At 39.9% G+C, this 16,987-nt stretch overlaps 1 protein-coding gene across 2 annotated transcripts in view; it reads right to left on the reverse strand.

The window, feature by feature from the left end:
• Nucleotides 1-673: 673 nt before the first annotated feature.
• The window catches only part of LOC124612416 (zinc finger protein chinmo-like), a 131,906-nt gene continuing 115,592 nt past the window's right edge, over nucleotides 674-16,987 (reverse strand). For both annotated transcript variants that reach the window (XM_047140619.1, XM_047140618.1), the window contains exon 6: nucleotides 674-924. In XM_047140619.1, the coding sequence (XP_046996575.1) occupies nucleotides 698-924 (227 nt within the window). In that variant the 3' untranslated portion in view covers nucleotides 674-697. The remainder of the gene's footprint in view (nucleotides 925-16,987) is intronic.

Consider the following 16,987-nt stretch of genomic DNA (forward strand, 5'->3'; position numbering starts at 1 on the left):
CTTAAACATAACTCTCTTGTGGTCTTTAAGCCCACTGGAAGCAAGATGTTCAGGATGCAACTGAACAAGTTTTTAGTATGTACAAGCAATGCAAGTTGGTAATAAAATTGCAAACCACAAGTTATGGAGGGCAACAGTTTTATCATCACCCCTAGAAGAGGTTTGATAAGATTTTAACTGTATTAAATGTACAAATACAAAATCAAACTATTATTTGAAGTTCAAATGCACACTTCAAAGCAGAACACAATTTACCACCAACTGCAATTCAAAAATTCTCATTTTGTAGCTTATCAGTGAGGCACCATTGTAGATAAACTGCTGCCTTTGGGCAACGAGATGAGGACAGCAATGAAGTTCATAAAGCCCTTTCTGTCAAATATGTTTGCAGTTGCAACCAAAAGTCATTTGCAATAACAAAATTTTGTGTTCTTGTGTCAAAGAGAGCCAATTAGTCATCAGATATATGTCAGTGAGAAGAAAGAATTCTGAAGAAATAAAGAGAGAAAAAAAAAAGAAAAAAAAAAGAAAGATCTGTTAACAGTTAACAGTACACTGTTTTACATTTCCTTAAACAATATAACATTTTTCATTTAATAATATATATATATCTATATATATAGATTTGTATATATCAATAATATATTTATGTATAAGATCGTTTGAGGTATTTCTGTTACTGTTGATTGGCTTGAGTTTACTGGTTGTTGTGATTATGGACTTGAGCTTGCTGGAACACTTTCAAGCTATATTCTGTTTTGTGCTCACGGGCAATGTGACGACGAACTGTATTGTTGCGGGTGAAGGTGCGGCTGCAGAATGGACATGGAACCCGTATACCCTGGTGACGCTGCCGAATGTGTGCCCGCAAGTTCGTTTCATAGCCATACAGACGCTCACAAAATGGGCACTTCAGTTTTTTGCCTGAAAGTAAATAAATATTTTCTTTTTGTAAATAATAATTTTTTGAGAAGTATACAAGAAAAGAAAAACAGTCACTACTAATGGCAAAATATAAATACATGAAACACAGTGTCACAAGGATAGAAATTCCTGGGTGGAAAAATGTGTGAAATAAAGGAAAGGCAACCACAAACATACCACACAAACAAACTATATGGATGTATGTGTGTATTCTTACTAGAAAAAGGGCAAGAGCTTGAAAGCTAATGTTAACTGTTTTCTATTACATGTTTCTGTGTGCCACACACAAACAGCCTGTTGGCAAGTGGTTACCTTTCCCTTATTTAACATATTTTCCACATATAGCATTGGATTATATACTCAGACATCTATGTAATATCCCACTAACGTATTACTGTTGGAATTGTAGCACTTCCTCTCGATGTTGGATTACCTCCAAAAAGTATTTCAGTAGCTAATAACTGATATTTGATAGTTAGTTAAGCCTTCTTGTATGACTACATGCTTTTATGACTGTGTGTTTTTAGTGTGTTATAGATGTGTGGTGGACAACCTTGTTTTCTTCAAATGTTTTATGCTTCAGCTTGCATTACGACAGCAATAATCCATTCAAATGTCACAAAGAACGTAAATGTCAACCTACAATGGCTATGACAGAACCACACAAATAAAACAAATGCAGAATGTAACTGTCTCCCACAGATTACTACAATATGTGAAAAATGTGAACAAGGAATAACTATGATGCAGAATATATACTGATATCAGAACAGTATAAAACTGGATACAAACTAGGAAGGCAATATTTATCATAGAAACAGAATTTGCTATGAGCTTCAGTACAATGCTTATATTTCTATAATTTAGGAGTAAAGGAGACCACTTGCCAAAGAGCAGAAGTGTTGAGTTGTCGAAAACCACACACAAAAGAGAAAGGAAACTTGCTAGCTTTCTGGATAACTCTGTTGACAACCTACAGTACTAACACAAACACACAAACACACAACACACAACACACACACACAACACACACACACATACACACGACAGGACTGGAGAAGAAGGGGCTGTGTTGATGGATTGGCCACATCTGGCACCAGGTCCTTCGCCAGGATACAAATATTTGGCTAGGGATTGGGGACGAGAGTGGCATAGCGATGAACCAAGATGATTTATATATTGTGTGGGTGTTGAAATACCACTTTAGGAGGGTGGAAAGGATCTTGGGTAGGATGTCCCTCATTTCCAGCCATGAGAATGGATAATCAAAGCTCAGGAGAAGAATATGGTTCACTGTTCTGCTCCAGCACAATGCTATGTGATGAAACGATACAGGAAATCAGATTTTGGGCTATTTTTGGGTGGAGGGGGGTAGTGCCTGTCCATTAGCCTCCCCCTCTGCTACCACTATCCCCATACATCCTAGACCACCTGCTGAAACGCATTCCTGGCACTCTGTTTCCAGCCAACACAATGTAGGGGCACAAGTGTGTGTTGTGTTGTGTTGTGTGTGTGTTAGAGAGAGAGAGAGAGAGAGAGAGAGAGAGAGTTTTTTTTCTCTTTGTGTGCAGCTGTTAAAGACTCAATATTTCATGTTTTTGTCTGTGGTCTCCCCTAGTCATAAATTACTTACATTCGGTCAGAACTTTTATTACTATATTTATACTGTTTAGTGGCTCCCTTCCATTATAAACCTCATACTGTCCTCCCCTCAGTATGTCCTCGTAATTTATGTCTACTTTGTCTCTCCCATACTGTGTTCGCATGTGTTCCTAAATGTTCACATGTTTTCCTACGGTTTTCTTCTCACCTTTATTACACACATGCATCACTGGCCCTGAAAAATGTGGTCACACATGACTTTTGTGACAGCTTGTGGCACCGGTAACATCCATTTCGACTACATCACGTGCTATTCTATGAACCACACATCAATCAAATCACAGATAAAACACAATCCTCACAACAAAACTCTACATTTTATCTCCAAATTGACCCATCCCTATTCACACATTGCTCTCACTGGAATTGTGTGTGTTTTATTTGTTGTGCGTGACGATAACTTACATGCAGTTAAATAGCCCCACAACCCAGAACTATCCTACTGCCCTCATCATAAATTCTTCCAGACTTTTCATTTCTCAAAAATCCATTTTCTACATCCCACCCCTCCTTTCACAACCACCTTAATCTTTTCACATTCCACTAGTCCCTATCCCTCACAAATTTGATACTGCAGAGAAACATCTCTCCCAGAACTGTCTATGCTCTCTCCACAAGATATTGTTACTTTGCAAGCCTAACAACATAAACATCTCCAAAATTGAAACTCTTGCCCTCCAATATCTTGAAGAGCATTGCGGACACTAGCTCTGTAAACTATACAACCTTCTGACATACTTCTCCCACCTTGGAGCAACACTACCCATCAACACCTATGCTAACCACAAGAATCCCCCCGCAATCCTTCATAGCACCCAGGCACTGCCTAGCTGACCTCTTCAATTTACCCCATGCTCCAAAACTTCCTCCGACACTGTACAAAATCCAGAACCCAAACAAAAACAAAACATTGTTGACCATTCCAAAATCTCCAATCCTACAGAAGTTTCAATCCTATAAAAGCTCCTCACTTGCAGCTTTCCCCCCCCCTGCCCCCCCCCCCCCCACCCAACACACACACAAGTTTAACCATGTTGGACTTGAAAAAGATCTACAAAGCTCTACTCTCTCTTCTCCCAATCCCTTAAAGTTGAAACACATCTTTGCTACCAATCCCTCCAACCAAAACATACCTAATTCCAACACTAAACTTTGCCTCTTCCAGTTTATACCACCAACCAACCAAGGCCCTCCCCCCTCCTACTTAACCAACCCTTTCCTTGCCTTCCACGTGGCCTGATCATTCTTCCCCCAATGTACCTCTCCAAGAACACGAATCTCTAACAGAAGAAAAGACAGCCATTCACAACCTCATAACTGATCCTGCCCTAATCATCCTCCCTGTAAACAAATGTTCCACCACTGTTGTGATGAATCACAGTGACAATCTGACAGAACACTTCTGCCAACTGTCTGGCTCCTCCACTAACTAGTGCTGCCATAGGAATCCCACCCCATACATAAAATATAACCTCCAATCACTACTGAACTCCTTAGGCCCATCCCAGAACCTTGCTTCCAGTACACCTTTCTCTTCACTCCAATGACACCCTGCATACCCACCTTCTATGAATTCCCCAAAATCTATAAATCCAACAATCCTAGTTCCTACTAAAAGAATTTTCACTCTTGTTGACCAACACCACCAACCAACTGCTCAAAGCCTAGTCTCTCACATCAAAGATAGTAGCCATGCTCTTCAACAACTCTCCACCATCCTCACCCATTTATCACCAGGATACCTTATCACTGTTGATGCCAGCTCCTTATAAACCAGCATCCCTCATGCCCATGGCCTTATAGAAACCTGCTACCTCATTTCTCATGTACCTTACCAACTATAACCTCACACTAACGACTCCTCCTTTGATGGGAAGGCATATAAATAAATCTTCAGCACAGCCGTGCGTCCCTCCTATGTCACCTTTTTTATGGGCCATCTCAATGAATGTTTCTGAGCCTCCCAAAACCCAAACCCCATGTCTGGTTCATGTTCATTCGTCATACCTTCATGATCTGAGCTCAGGGGCAAGACACCACTATCCTAATTTTCCCACAATCTCAACACCTTCTCTCCCAGTTGCTTCACGTGGTCCTCCTCAATCCAACATGTCATTTTCCTGGGCATTGACCTCCACTTCTCTGATGGCCCCATCCACACCTCTGTCCATATTAAACACACTAACCACCACCAGTACTTGCATTCTGATAGCTGTCACTCCTTCCACATCAAAAATTCACTATCGTATAGTCTAGCCACCTGTGGATGACGTATCTGCAGTATCCTGAAGGTCCCACAAAGGCCTTCACAGACAGACATTACCTCCCAAACCTAGTCCACCAAGTTACCATGTAAAATCCTCACACATCCCAAATCCTCTCCCCCCCACATACACACACACAAGATTCAGCTACAAAGAAGCACCCTCCTCATCATCAAATATCGCTATGGACAGTAGCAACTGGATCATTTCCTTCCACACGTCTTTGATTATCTATCAACATGCCCAGAAATGAGGGATATCCTACCCAAAGATCCTTTATTCTGTTGTCCACTCAACTTATACAACACCCTGATCCATCCTTATGCCACTCCTGTTCCCAACTCCTTGCCACATGGGTCACATGTTGCAGAATACCAAGGAGCAAGACCTGCATGATCCACCCATCCAGCACTTCCTACTGCAGTACTGCCATAGGCTTATCCTATCTCACCTTTGAAAGCATATAACAACTCCACTGCAAACACTAAACAGCTTTTTATTTCAGCACACCAACCAATGAGCTATCCACCAGAATGAATTGCCACCACTAAACTGTGGCCAAGTACAAAGCTAACACCCAGTTGGTACAACATACAGCTAAGCACAACATGCTCGAGTTAAATGGCTGCTTTACAACCCATGTCATCTGGATCGTTCCCTCCACCACCAGATTTTCTGAACTATGCAGACAGCAGTTATTCTTGCAACACATCCTTCACTCCCATAACCCTTCTAGCCCCAATCTCCACTATCTGGCCACACACTCTCTATCAAATAGTTTCCTCTTCAACTGTGCTGTCACCCCTGTCTAATTGATACCTACAACTCTCCTTCGCCGTGTGCCGCACATCACTGGTTCCAGAACCTGTGATTCACATGCCTAGCCCATACACCTGCCATGCTTACTTCCTACAATTCTAGCCAGCAAATCTGCTGCCTTCCTCCAAGCTGTTAGTTATCCTTCCCCAAATCCTCTTCCTGCATCCCACTTCTCTCTTCCTCTCCCCACCCCACCTTTGTCCACTTGTCGAGTTGCAATCCCAGCAGGTGTGTATCCATGCAAAGATTCAAATGCAGCCTTCAGCCCAGGTCTAATCTCTCCTCTCTACCTCCCCCAACTTGCCTGCCAACCATAGAAGATGCAGTGGCCCTCGAATGTGAATAAAGGAGCAATATCTTGACATTATGATAGAAGAAGAGTATGGCAATCACTGAAACATTACAGTAATTGAATACAGCCAGCCTGCTGTAAACCGGAGCTTTTTATCAGCAGTATACCCAAGAAAAGTATACATCACACCAGTCACATATGTGGTGTCATCTGCAGTTCTCATTGGGGATTCCAATGTTGTCACCACCAGAGGAATTATTAGAGGCCAGCCATGGCTGGTCCTGGAGCCAACACCATCAAAAACCTTCACAGGGCCACCGCCACTGGACACTATTTGCATATGCTCAGGAGTTCTGGAAACTTCCCTACCCCAGAAGACATGAAATAACAATACAGTTGCCTATATAGGCTGCCACAAAGAGTCTAAACAAGAATAATAACAGAATGGCTCCAAATCTTAACTTTGTTAAGCAACAAAATTGAAGAGATATATTACATCCAATAGCACTACGTCTATGCATAACATCTGGATCCTACCCAATAAAATCAGAACTGCCCATATGCCTCCTTGTCGTGCATGGTGGTGTCCCAGCCTCTATTTGGTTGTCTAGACATTTTATGAAATCCACATAATTACGAATGTGATGAGGGCATTTACCCACATAAGGGCTTAGTAATTCTGCCAGGTATTTGGCCCGCAAATATGTACGTGACCTAATGTTGCTGACAATTAGGCATAATGCCACCCCTTCTCTGTGGACTTTAGGGAGTCCATAAAGTCTTGGCAGTACAGGTCCTTAAGGTGTCAATTTCTTGGCGACATCCTCTGATAAATCTGCATCCTTGAGAAGAGCCCTAGTCCTGTTCTCTACCTTCTTTGTGGGGTCAGTGTTGATCTTCCTGTAAGATTCGTCACTTAGCAGGCTCTGCATCCTCTCAATGTAGTCCTTGTGGGAAAGAACAACCGTAGCATTGCCTATGTCAGCCGGTGAGACACACAATCTCAGGACTCTGTCTCAGGTCTCAAATGGCTGCCCTCTCAATGCTGGTAATATTCGACTTGATCGGTTTAGTTCTCGTCAGAGCACAGTAGGTTTCCCGACGTACTTCAGCTGCTTCTATTGGTAGTTGCGCAGCAACCAGTTCAACTGAAGTAAATCTAATATAATCTAAAAATACTGACAGTGTCCGCTACCGGCTTAAAGCTCAGTGTGGGGGCAAAATTAAGTCCCTTCTCCAGAACAGAGACAGCATCCCCAGTCAGTTCAATATCCGTGAGATTGATGACCGGCTTGTGTGGGGCCTCCAGCGATGGTTTGTCAGAGAAACAAGAGAATTTAGATATCTGACATCCCGAGGCCTTCTTATGTGCAGAATCGTCGGTCACCCAGGTAACACCATCAATCCAGTCCCAGGTACCAGAATTAAAATGATTGGCTAGTTGTAGATGTAGTTCCAGTTGTTCCTGGGAGTTGTACTCAAGGCTGCGTCTGGTAAAGTGTACCCTCTCCCGAACCAAGGAGAGGCTAGCATGCTTCATAAGTCTCTTAGTTGCTGCAGAATCGATGTGATGCGGTACCTCAGCAAAGTTTGGCAAAACCTGATCAGCACAAGATCTCTTTAGAAAAGCAGGAGCACTTGGCAAACGGCTCGTTTGGTGTCACAGCTTGTCGTATTTCTTCATGCTGCGATACATCTCCTCTCCGTAGGGGTATATGATGTGAGTCTTCAGTTTCTCTGGGCGTATTTCTTGCTCCAACAGTCCACGGGTGTTCTACCCTCAGGAGCCAAGTTCGTCGGTGCATTAAAAGATGACGACATGTCTGATGGCCAAAATATTGTGCCCGTTGGACAATGTGGACCAGCAGTACACCCATGGACTGTCCAAGCAAACCAGTCATAATGTATTTTACAACAAATGATACATTGTAATACAAAACCTTTCAACCATTCCTGGATCACTGTCATCCACACAGAGGAGATGCCATTAATTTATATCTTTACATATTGACTGGACAACGTAGAAATTAAAATCATGCATAATTAAACTTAAGTGATGAGATCATGTTGTTTTGTTACCTTGTAATTTATTGCTTTTCTATACCATAATATCCCCTGACTTCTGTTACCTCGTTTTGCACAAATCCTGAGTTATGTGATTTGTCTGTCTGAGCAATGTGCACCTCTATTCCCTCATTCCGACAACACTATGTTTAGTTTATGACAGGTTCAGATGCATTTCATGGGGAATCATTTGATCCATGGGGCTAGCTTGACTGATAGGTTCTAACCATGTCATCCATATGAAACAGAACTGTTTCATTTGTGTCAACCAAGAAAAGAAAAACATATTTCTGGAATATAAACTTAACATCTGTCAAAGACTTTGATGCACTAGTTCAAAAGTTGTAATCAGCAAAGGATCGCAGAAGTGGAGAGACAGCAATTGCTGATAAAGAGACTGTGTCACACTATCCAGAGAAATTTGGGGTAACGATAGGAGAAGGTGGCTATACAAGCCAAACCATTTTCAATGTAGCTGAAACTGGTCTGTTCTGGAAGATGCCCAAAAGAACTTTTATCACACATTATAAGGAAACCTTTCCATCTTTCATGCCACCAAAGATTGACTGACAGTGATAGTTGGTACGAATGGAGCTGGTGATTGCAAATTAAAACCTCACTTACTTTATACCTCAGAAAATCCAAGAACTTTAAAAAAATAACCTTAAGCTGGGTTGCCCTTGATTTGGAAGTCAAATGCTTAAGCATAGGTAACAGCTTCCCTTAGTCATCACTTCATATCTGAAGTCAAATGTTAATGCCAATAAAAACAAATCCTATTTGAAGTGATGCTATTAATTTGCAACACACAGGGTCTAATTGATTTCGAGCTACGTGTGAAAATTGTATTTTTCACACAAAATACACCCAGCTTGCTTCAACTGATTGATCAGGAAGTAATTAAAAATTTAAAACTTACAACATGAGACAATTGTTTGCGCACCTGCATGAAGCTATGAGACAAAATTACAAACTCCCTGTGAAATACCTTTGGAAGCAATTCAATGTTTTGGATGCCATGAGAATTTCAGAATAAAATTTCACTAACAGAATTGTAAATGACATCTAGAAAAAGCTGCCCCCCGTTTTTTCTTTTCACCACTGAAACCAAGGTGGAATCGTCACCAGATTCTGATCTACTGAATAACATGAATGATCGAAGCAGCTATCTTGCCAAAATATTTAGAGGTGGATGGACAGTCAGGAGCTGACAACTGATGAGCTTATAGAAATGCATGAGCAAGAGCAAAAACTGAACAACCTGGTTCTTCAGAACCAGTTCAATCAGAAGATCAAACGACAGTTACAAACTTCACAGCAGGCTTCAGTTAACTGAAAAAAGGTTACAAATTTTAGAAAATGTAGTTCCCAATGAACTGTGCATCTCTGTTGCGAAACAGCGAATAAAAAAATCTATTGGCATGCTATGAGCAAATTTTACATGAGAAGAAATAAAATTTGACTAGTCAGACAACATTGTTAGATTTCATTACCCCTCCCGTGTTACAATAAGTTCAGTTTACATTGTATCAACGCATAATACCGCACTGTAATTTAATTTTTTGTACTTTTGAATATTTTATTAAACATTTTTCTTCCTAATACATTACCTTCTTTAGTCTCTAGTCCCAACTGAACATAATCTGTATGATTTTATATGCAAAATTGGACCCCGACCTACGCAAATTTGCCTTAGATGGTTATCACTTGTGGTACTGTACTTTCCTTAGGTACTGGTGTAATTATTCTTTAATTTACAGAAGAATCTTAACAAGTGTTTTAAATGCACATTCTTCATCTTCCATTGGTGATGGACATTTTTTCATTCATCATTTGTAAATGGGGTTTAATATCTTTCCTTGATCCAATTAAAAACGACTTGAATTCCTGTTACTTATATCATGGATTGTTCTACTGACACATCCTTCACACTGCATGTTGAATACACTAGGTCACTAGATTTGTTATCAGAACTGACCAATGGCGACTTTCTCGCAATGTATCAATATCACTATTCATGTTATGTTTGAACAACATGTTGCTGTTGGAGCACAGCGCCCTCTGCTGCTGTGGCTCCGGGAATGGTGGCTGCTTTGGTGAGCAGCACGGGCTGAGGAACAAAACTGTAATGAGCTTCCCATAGGCCTCTTTGTTGTGGTGTTAACTCTGCACGGCCAACCAATATTGGGGTCATGTTATCCCATGCAAGTTACTGAGTACCAATGTGGCTTATGTTGTGATTTATGAGAATAGTGTCAAGTTGTCAGCGCAGTGTTCATTGTCATTTTGGTCTATCTTCCTTCTGTTTGTTGGGTATGGATGCCTGTGTCTCCCCATGGTATTCGAAGAGCAATGTGATTGCAAGATCTGTCAGATATTTTAAATTGATTCACTGGGTGATATCTCATTATAATTTGTTTTATGTGTTAACCTTAGGTGTCCATGGTGCTTATGAACCATTAGCCAGTGTAAAGTGCTGTGTTCCAGAACAAATCTTATTTTGAATGTCGGTGGTGTGCATTAATATATCTGTTATCTCTTCTTGTTCACCTCCACTTAATTCTTCTGATTTTTAAAGTAAAAATTTCGTCTGGCGAGTACATCCGGCAGAAAAAGGACATTAAAGAGTGGAAATCTGGCAACACTGCAACCACATGTATGGTAACTACCTCTGACAGCAAGTTTTAGTTGTGCACTACAGTTGGTGCAGGGGATAGAGTATTGGGTTAGCATGCAGGATGTCAATGGTTTGATCCTGGGTCGAGGCATGTGTTTTTTATTTGGTAAATGTAGTCCAGGTGATATGGTATCTGGCATCTTAATCGTCAACAGCGGTTGCGGCGGGTCCTCTAGAACACATTTGTACTTACATACTAAAATCGTAGAAATGGAAGAATGGTCTGCTTTGAAAGAAGCTCTTTCCATGTCACGGGTGTGAATTTACTCACACCACTTCATCTACTAGATGCGAAACCTGTTTCCCTTTGTACCCTCCTTCAGTGGTCCCACAGATTAGTACCAACTATTATTCTTGCCTTGTTCAGATACATTACGTTTTGTTAGGGCCTTACATTACCAGTAGGACTAGCTACGTGCTTTGCTAATAATGTCCAAACTCAGTTACTATTTGTATGCGTTATCACCATCGTCCCACTAATTATGCCTTTCAACACTGAGTCTGGTAACCACATGCTGTTTAGTATGTTTCTCAATGCATTATTATTATTATTATTATTATTATTATTTCTTTACTTTCTCAGCCGTTAAGTCTGGTTAAAAATGGAAAGTGACGTGGACCTTGATCAAGCGTCACTTCCTTTTAACTGTACGGTATATGTTATATTGCATTTAGGAACTTTCGGGTAATTGAACATGTATCAATAATTACAAATTTCTGTAGTTGTATATATAAGTTTGGATGTAGCTGTATTGCATTGATGTACTGGTGGATATTGTGTGGTATGACTCCAGTAGTTGATAGTATAATTGGTATAATGTCAACTTTATCCTGATGCCACATGTCCTTGACTTCCTCAGCCAGCTGGATGTATTTTTCAATTTTTTCTCCTGTTTTCTTTTGTATATTTGTTGTATTGGGTATGGATATTTCAATTAGTTGTGTTAATTTCTTCTTTTTATTGGTGAGTATGATGTCAGGTTTGTTATGTGGTGTTGTTTTATCTGTTATAATGGTTCTGTTCCAGTATAATTTGTATTCATCATTCTCCAGTACATTTTGTGGTGCATACTTGTATGTGGGAACGTGTTGTTTTATAAGTTTATGTTGTAAGGCAAGCTGTTGATGTATTATTTTTGCTACATTGTCACGTCTTCTGGGGTATTCTGTATTTGCTAGTATTGTACATCCGATTGTGATGTGATCTACTGTTTCTATTTGTTGTTTGCAAAGTCTGCATTTATCTGTTGTGGTATTGGGATCTTTAATAATATGCTTGCTGTAATATCTGGTGTTTATTGTTTGATCCTGTATTGCAATCATGAATCCTTCCGTCTCACTGTATATATTGCCTTTTCTTAGCCATGTGTTGGATGCGTCTTGATCGATATGTGGCTGTGTTAGATGATACGGGTGCTTGCCATGTAGTGTTTTCTTTTTCCAATTTACTTTCTTCATATCTGTTGATGTTATGTGATCTAAAGGGTTGTAGAAGTGGTTATGAAATTGCAGTGGTATAGCCGATGTATTTATATGAGTGATTGCTTTGTGTATTTTGTTAGTTTCTGTTTGTTCTAGAAAGAATTTTCTTAAATTGTCTACCTGTCCATAATGTAGGTTTTTTATGTCGATAAATCCCCTTCCTCCTTCCTTTCTGCTTAATGTGAATCTTTCTGTTGCTGAATGAATGTGATGTATTCTATATTTGTGGCATTGTGATCGTGTAAGTGTAATGAGTGCTTCTAGGTCTGTGTTACTCCATTTCACTACTCCAAATGAGTACGTCAATATTGGTATAGCATAGGTATTTATAGCTTTTGTCTTGTTTCTTGCTGTCAATTCTGTTTTTAGTATTTTTGTTAGTCTTTGTCTATATTTTTCTTTTAGTTCTTCTTTAATATTTGTATTATCTATTCCTATTTTTTGTCTGTATCCTAGATATTTATAGGCATCTGTTTTTTCCATCGCTTCTATGGAGTCACTGTGGTTATTCAATATGTAATCATCTTGTTTAGTGTGTTTTCCCTTGACTATGCTATTTTTCTTACATTTGTCTGTTCCAAAAGCCATATTTATATCATTGCTGAATACTTCTGTTATCTTTAGTAATTGGTTGAGTTGTTGATTGGTTGCTGCCAGTAGTTTTAGATCATCCATGTATAGCAAATGTGTGATTTTGTGTGGATTTGTTCCAGTAATATTATATCCATAATTTGTATTATTTAGCATGTTGGATAGTGGGTTCAGAGCAAGACAGTACCAGAAAGGACTTGCTGAGTCTCCTTGGTATATTCCATGCTTAATCTGTATTGGCTGTGATGTGATATTATCTGAATTTGTTTGGATATTAAGTGTGGTTTTCCAGTTTTTCATTACTATGTTTAGAAACTGTATCAATTTAGGATCTACTTTGTATATTGGAAATATCTGTAGTAACCATGAGTGGGGTACACTATCAAAAGCTTTTTGGTAATCAATGTACGCGTAGTGTAGCGACCTTTGTTTAGTTTTAGCTTGATATGTCACCTCTGCATCTATTATCAGTTGCTCTTTACATCCTCGTGCTCCTCTGCAGCAGCCTTTTTGTTCTTCATTTATAATTTTGTTCTGTGATGTATGTGTCATTAATTTCTGTGTAATGACTGAAGTTAATATTTTGTATATTGTTGGTAGGCATGTTATGGGGCGATATTTTGCTGGGTTTGCTGTGTCTGCTTGATCTTTAGGTTTCAGATAAGTTATTCCATGTGTAAGTGTATCAGGGAATATGTATGGGTCTGCAATGTAACTGTTAAATAATTTAGTTAGATGTGAATGTGTTGAGGTGAACTTCTTTAGCCAGAAATTTGCTATTTTATCTTCTCCAGGGGCTTTCCAATTATACGTAGAATTAATTGCTCAGGTGACTTCATGTTGCAAAATTATCACTTCAGGCATTTGTGGTGTCATCTTGTATGTGTCTGTTTCTGCTTGTATCCACTGTGCATGTCTGTTATGTTGTACCGGGTTTGACCATATGTTGCTCCAGAAGTGTTCCATGTCTGTTATGTTTGGTGGATTGTCTATTTTAATGTGTGTGTTATCTATTGTTTGGTAAAATTTCTTTTGGTTTGTGTTGAATGTTTGGTTTTGTTTCCTTCTATTTTTACTTTTTTTGTATCTTCTAAGTCGTTTGGCCAATGCTTGTAATTTCTGCTTCTTTTCATCTAATTGCTCTATTGCTTCTTGTTGTGAGATTTTACCTAATCTTTTTCGTTTTTTGTCTGAGATTTCATTTCTTATAAATTGTGTTAGCTGTCCGATGTCTTTTCTCAGTTTTTCTATTCTGATCTGTAGCCTGTGTTGCCATGCTGGTTTTGTGGGTTTCTTCTGTGTCTTGGTTGGTTCTGATCTCTGCCTAGTGTGTATATTTAGTGTAGTGAGTGCTCCTACATAAACCAGTAGTTGTAACTCTTCCATAGTTGTGTATTCATTTATTTTGTTGTGTATGATTGTGTTGATAGTTTTTATTGTTGTTTCAACTTGTGGGTTATTTGGTGGTCTAGGCAAGAATGGTCTAATGTCTGTATTTGTGTCTTTGTATTCTATATATGTCAACTGAAATTTTTCTTCTATATCTAACATGTGTGTCACTTCATGTTCTATTTGTGCTTGTGCTGGTGGCTGTCTTAAGATTTCGTTTTCCTCTGATTGTTTAATTGATGCGTTTTGTTCTTTGTTTGTTTTCTCTGGGATGTTTGAGTCCATTACTGTATTTTCTTCTTCTTCTGATTGTACATTATTTTGTTCCAGTATTTGTTGTACTTGTTGTTTGATATTTTCTAATTCTGACTGGGGTATCCTGTTATTTTTTATTATTACACGGATCTGATCAGCTAGTCGCTGTTCTGTTAAAAATTTTAATTCCGGGTATCTGGTAATAAATGTTGTGTATACTTGTGATCTGTATCCAGTTGTGTTGGTTCCTAGGTTTGTTGCTTGGTAATAACAGAACATGAGGTGTCGATTGACTTCATCTGACCATCTCATCCTCTGTCTTTGTTTTCCTTCTAGGGTGGTTGCAGGAAGCATATCCTGTAAAACACCTCTATTTGGATTTAAATCATTTTCTGTGTGGCTAGCAGTGTCGTTACCATTGTGGGCGGGCATAGGGTTCAAGCGTCGTCCCCGACCATGACGGTGCTTGTCCGAGGCTTCTTTAGTTCTGTCCTGAACCAAGTAATCACACTAAAAGGGGGGTTAGCCCTATTAGTGGTTTTTATTATTATTATTATTATTCTATCGATGGGGTTTTGGAAACATCATGTCTATTACCATTAGGAAAACAGGGTAATTCGAAACTGATTATTTCACAATTAGTGGTGTCAGGATGTATCATACAGAACAATGTCTGCCAGAGAAGTAACGCTGTTAGATGGAACAACGTGCAAGACAATGGCGTGTTTATACTGTATGTGCTGTCCACCAGACAGGGACTAGTTGCGAGCGAAGTGACGCACACATGACATTGCAACGTACATGCGTACATGTATCAAATTTTCTCATTGTAAAACTCTAACCAGTGTGGCAGATATATGGCATACATAAACAATGAATATGTGGATATGCTTCTGGTTCTTGGTGCATCTAATAACTGGGCTGGTGTTGCCACTCGTGAATATGCTGCTAGATATCCTCGTCGATGCCATCCAGATAAAAATGTGTTTCGTCATCTAGAGCTGTGCCTTTGGGTCCCAGGTTCTCTCCTTCCACCATCGTGTGACAGAGGTCATCCACGGACTCGCCATACCCCAGCTACTGAGGGAGCTATTCTGGACGTCATACACCAAGAACTTCAGTAAAGTACACGTAGCACAGCAAGGCAGCTGTGTCTCTCGCAATGCATGATCATTAACGTGCTGCACAGGCATGGGCTGCACCCCTATTATTATGCTTTCACACAACACCTGCATCCTGCAGATCGCCATCAGCGGATGTAGTTTAGGGAATGGTTCCTACAACAACAGGAAGCCAATGATGACTTTGTGAACAACGTAATATGGTCGGATGAAGCAGCATTCACTTGTGAGGGTGTCTTCAATATGCACAATGCCCACCACTGGTGTGAGGTTAACCTGCATGTTACCCGCGAACGTGTATATCAAGTTCGATTTGGTATCAACACCTGGGCCGGAATATTGGGCAATAGGTGTTTGGGTCCCTACATGTTGCTTGACCGTTTGACTGCATGAAGGTATCATGAATTCGTCTCAAACTATCTATCTGAGGCACTGGAAGATGTTACACTACATGTTCGGCAGAGGATATGGTTCCAACATGATGGTGCACCTCCACACTCTGGAATTAATGTGCGACACTATTTGGACAGAACATTTCCAGGGAAATGGCTCAGACATGGAGGTCCAGTTGTATGCCCACCATATACACGTGACCTAAATCCCCTGGGTTTCTTCCTGTGGGGACACCTGAATGAGCACGTCTACTCTACTCTACCTACAAATGTGGAAGAATTGGTAGGGCATGTTCATGATGCTCTTGTCACCGTGGACGCAGCTTTGCTGCAAAGGGTCCAGAGCTGTATGAGCCGGTGGGTTGCGAAATGTTTGGACGTGCAGGGAGGTTGCTTTGAGCATCTGTTGTTCTGAGGACAAGGTATTCTATTGTGAAGGTCATGCGGTCATTAATATGGCAATTATTATTGTCACTGGTTGCTAAAGTATGTCATCTGAGCGCTCATATTACATATAGTATAAATGACAAGTAGATGTTGTGTTACCGTAGTGTGCTATCATCTTTAACACCTTGAAACTGATATTGATTTTGTAGTTATTCTGTTGTATGACAGGATATTTGTTTCAATTGTCTATTTCTTATTTGACTAACCACGTGTTTGTTACGTTCAGCAGCACAAAAGTCATAAATTTAGGATACATGTGACCTAACAAATGGTGTATATTACAGCAGGAAATGTCAGAATTAAATAAAAAATGTGCCCCAACGCGGGATCGAACCCTCGACCTCCTGCATGCTAACACACAACTCTGTCCAATGTACCAACTGTACAGCACAACTACTATATGACGACAGTGTTGGTTACAGTGTTGCCAGATTGCCACTCTTTAACGTCCGTTTTATATTGGTTTGCAAATTGCTGGAGATGAACCGGCTAAGAATGATGTAGTACAAAGTGAAGTGAAATATTTAATGTTTGTTATTAGAAATAGAGTGTATATGACCTTTTGTAAACGCAAGGGAACAGTAACATTCTGAATAAAGAGTGTTGTT

The sequence above is a fragment of the Schistocerca americana genome, chromosome 4 (genome assembly GCF_021461395.2).
Source record: "Schistocerca americana isolate TAMUIC-IGC-003095 chromosome 4, iqSchAmer2.1, whole genome shotgun sequence".
In the NCBI taxonomy this organism is placed as follows: domain Eukaryota; kingdom Metazoa; phylum Arthropoda; class Insecta; order Orthoptera; family Acrididae; genus Schistocerca; species Schistocerca americana.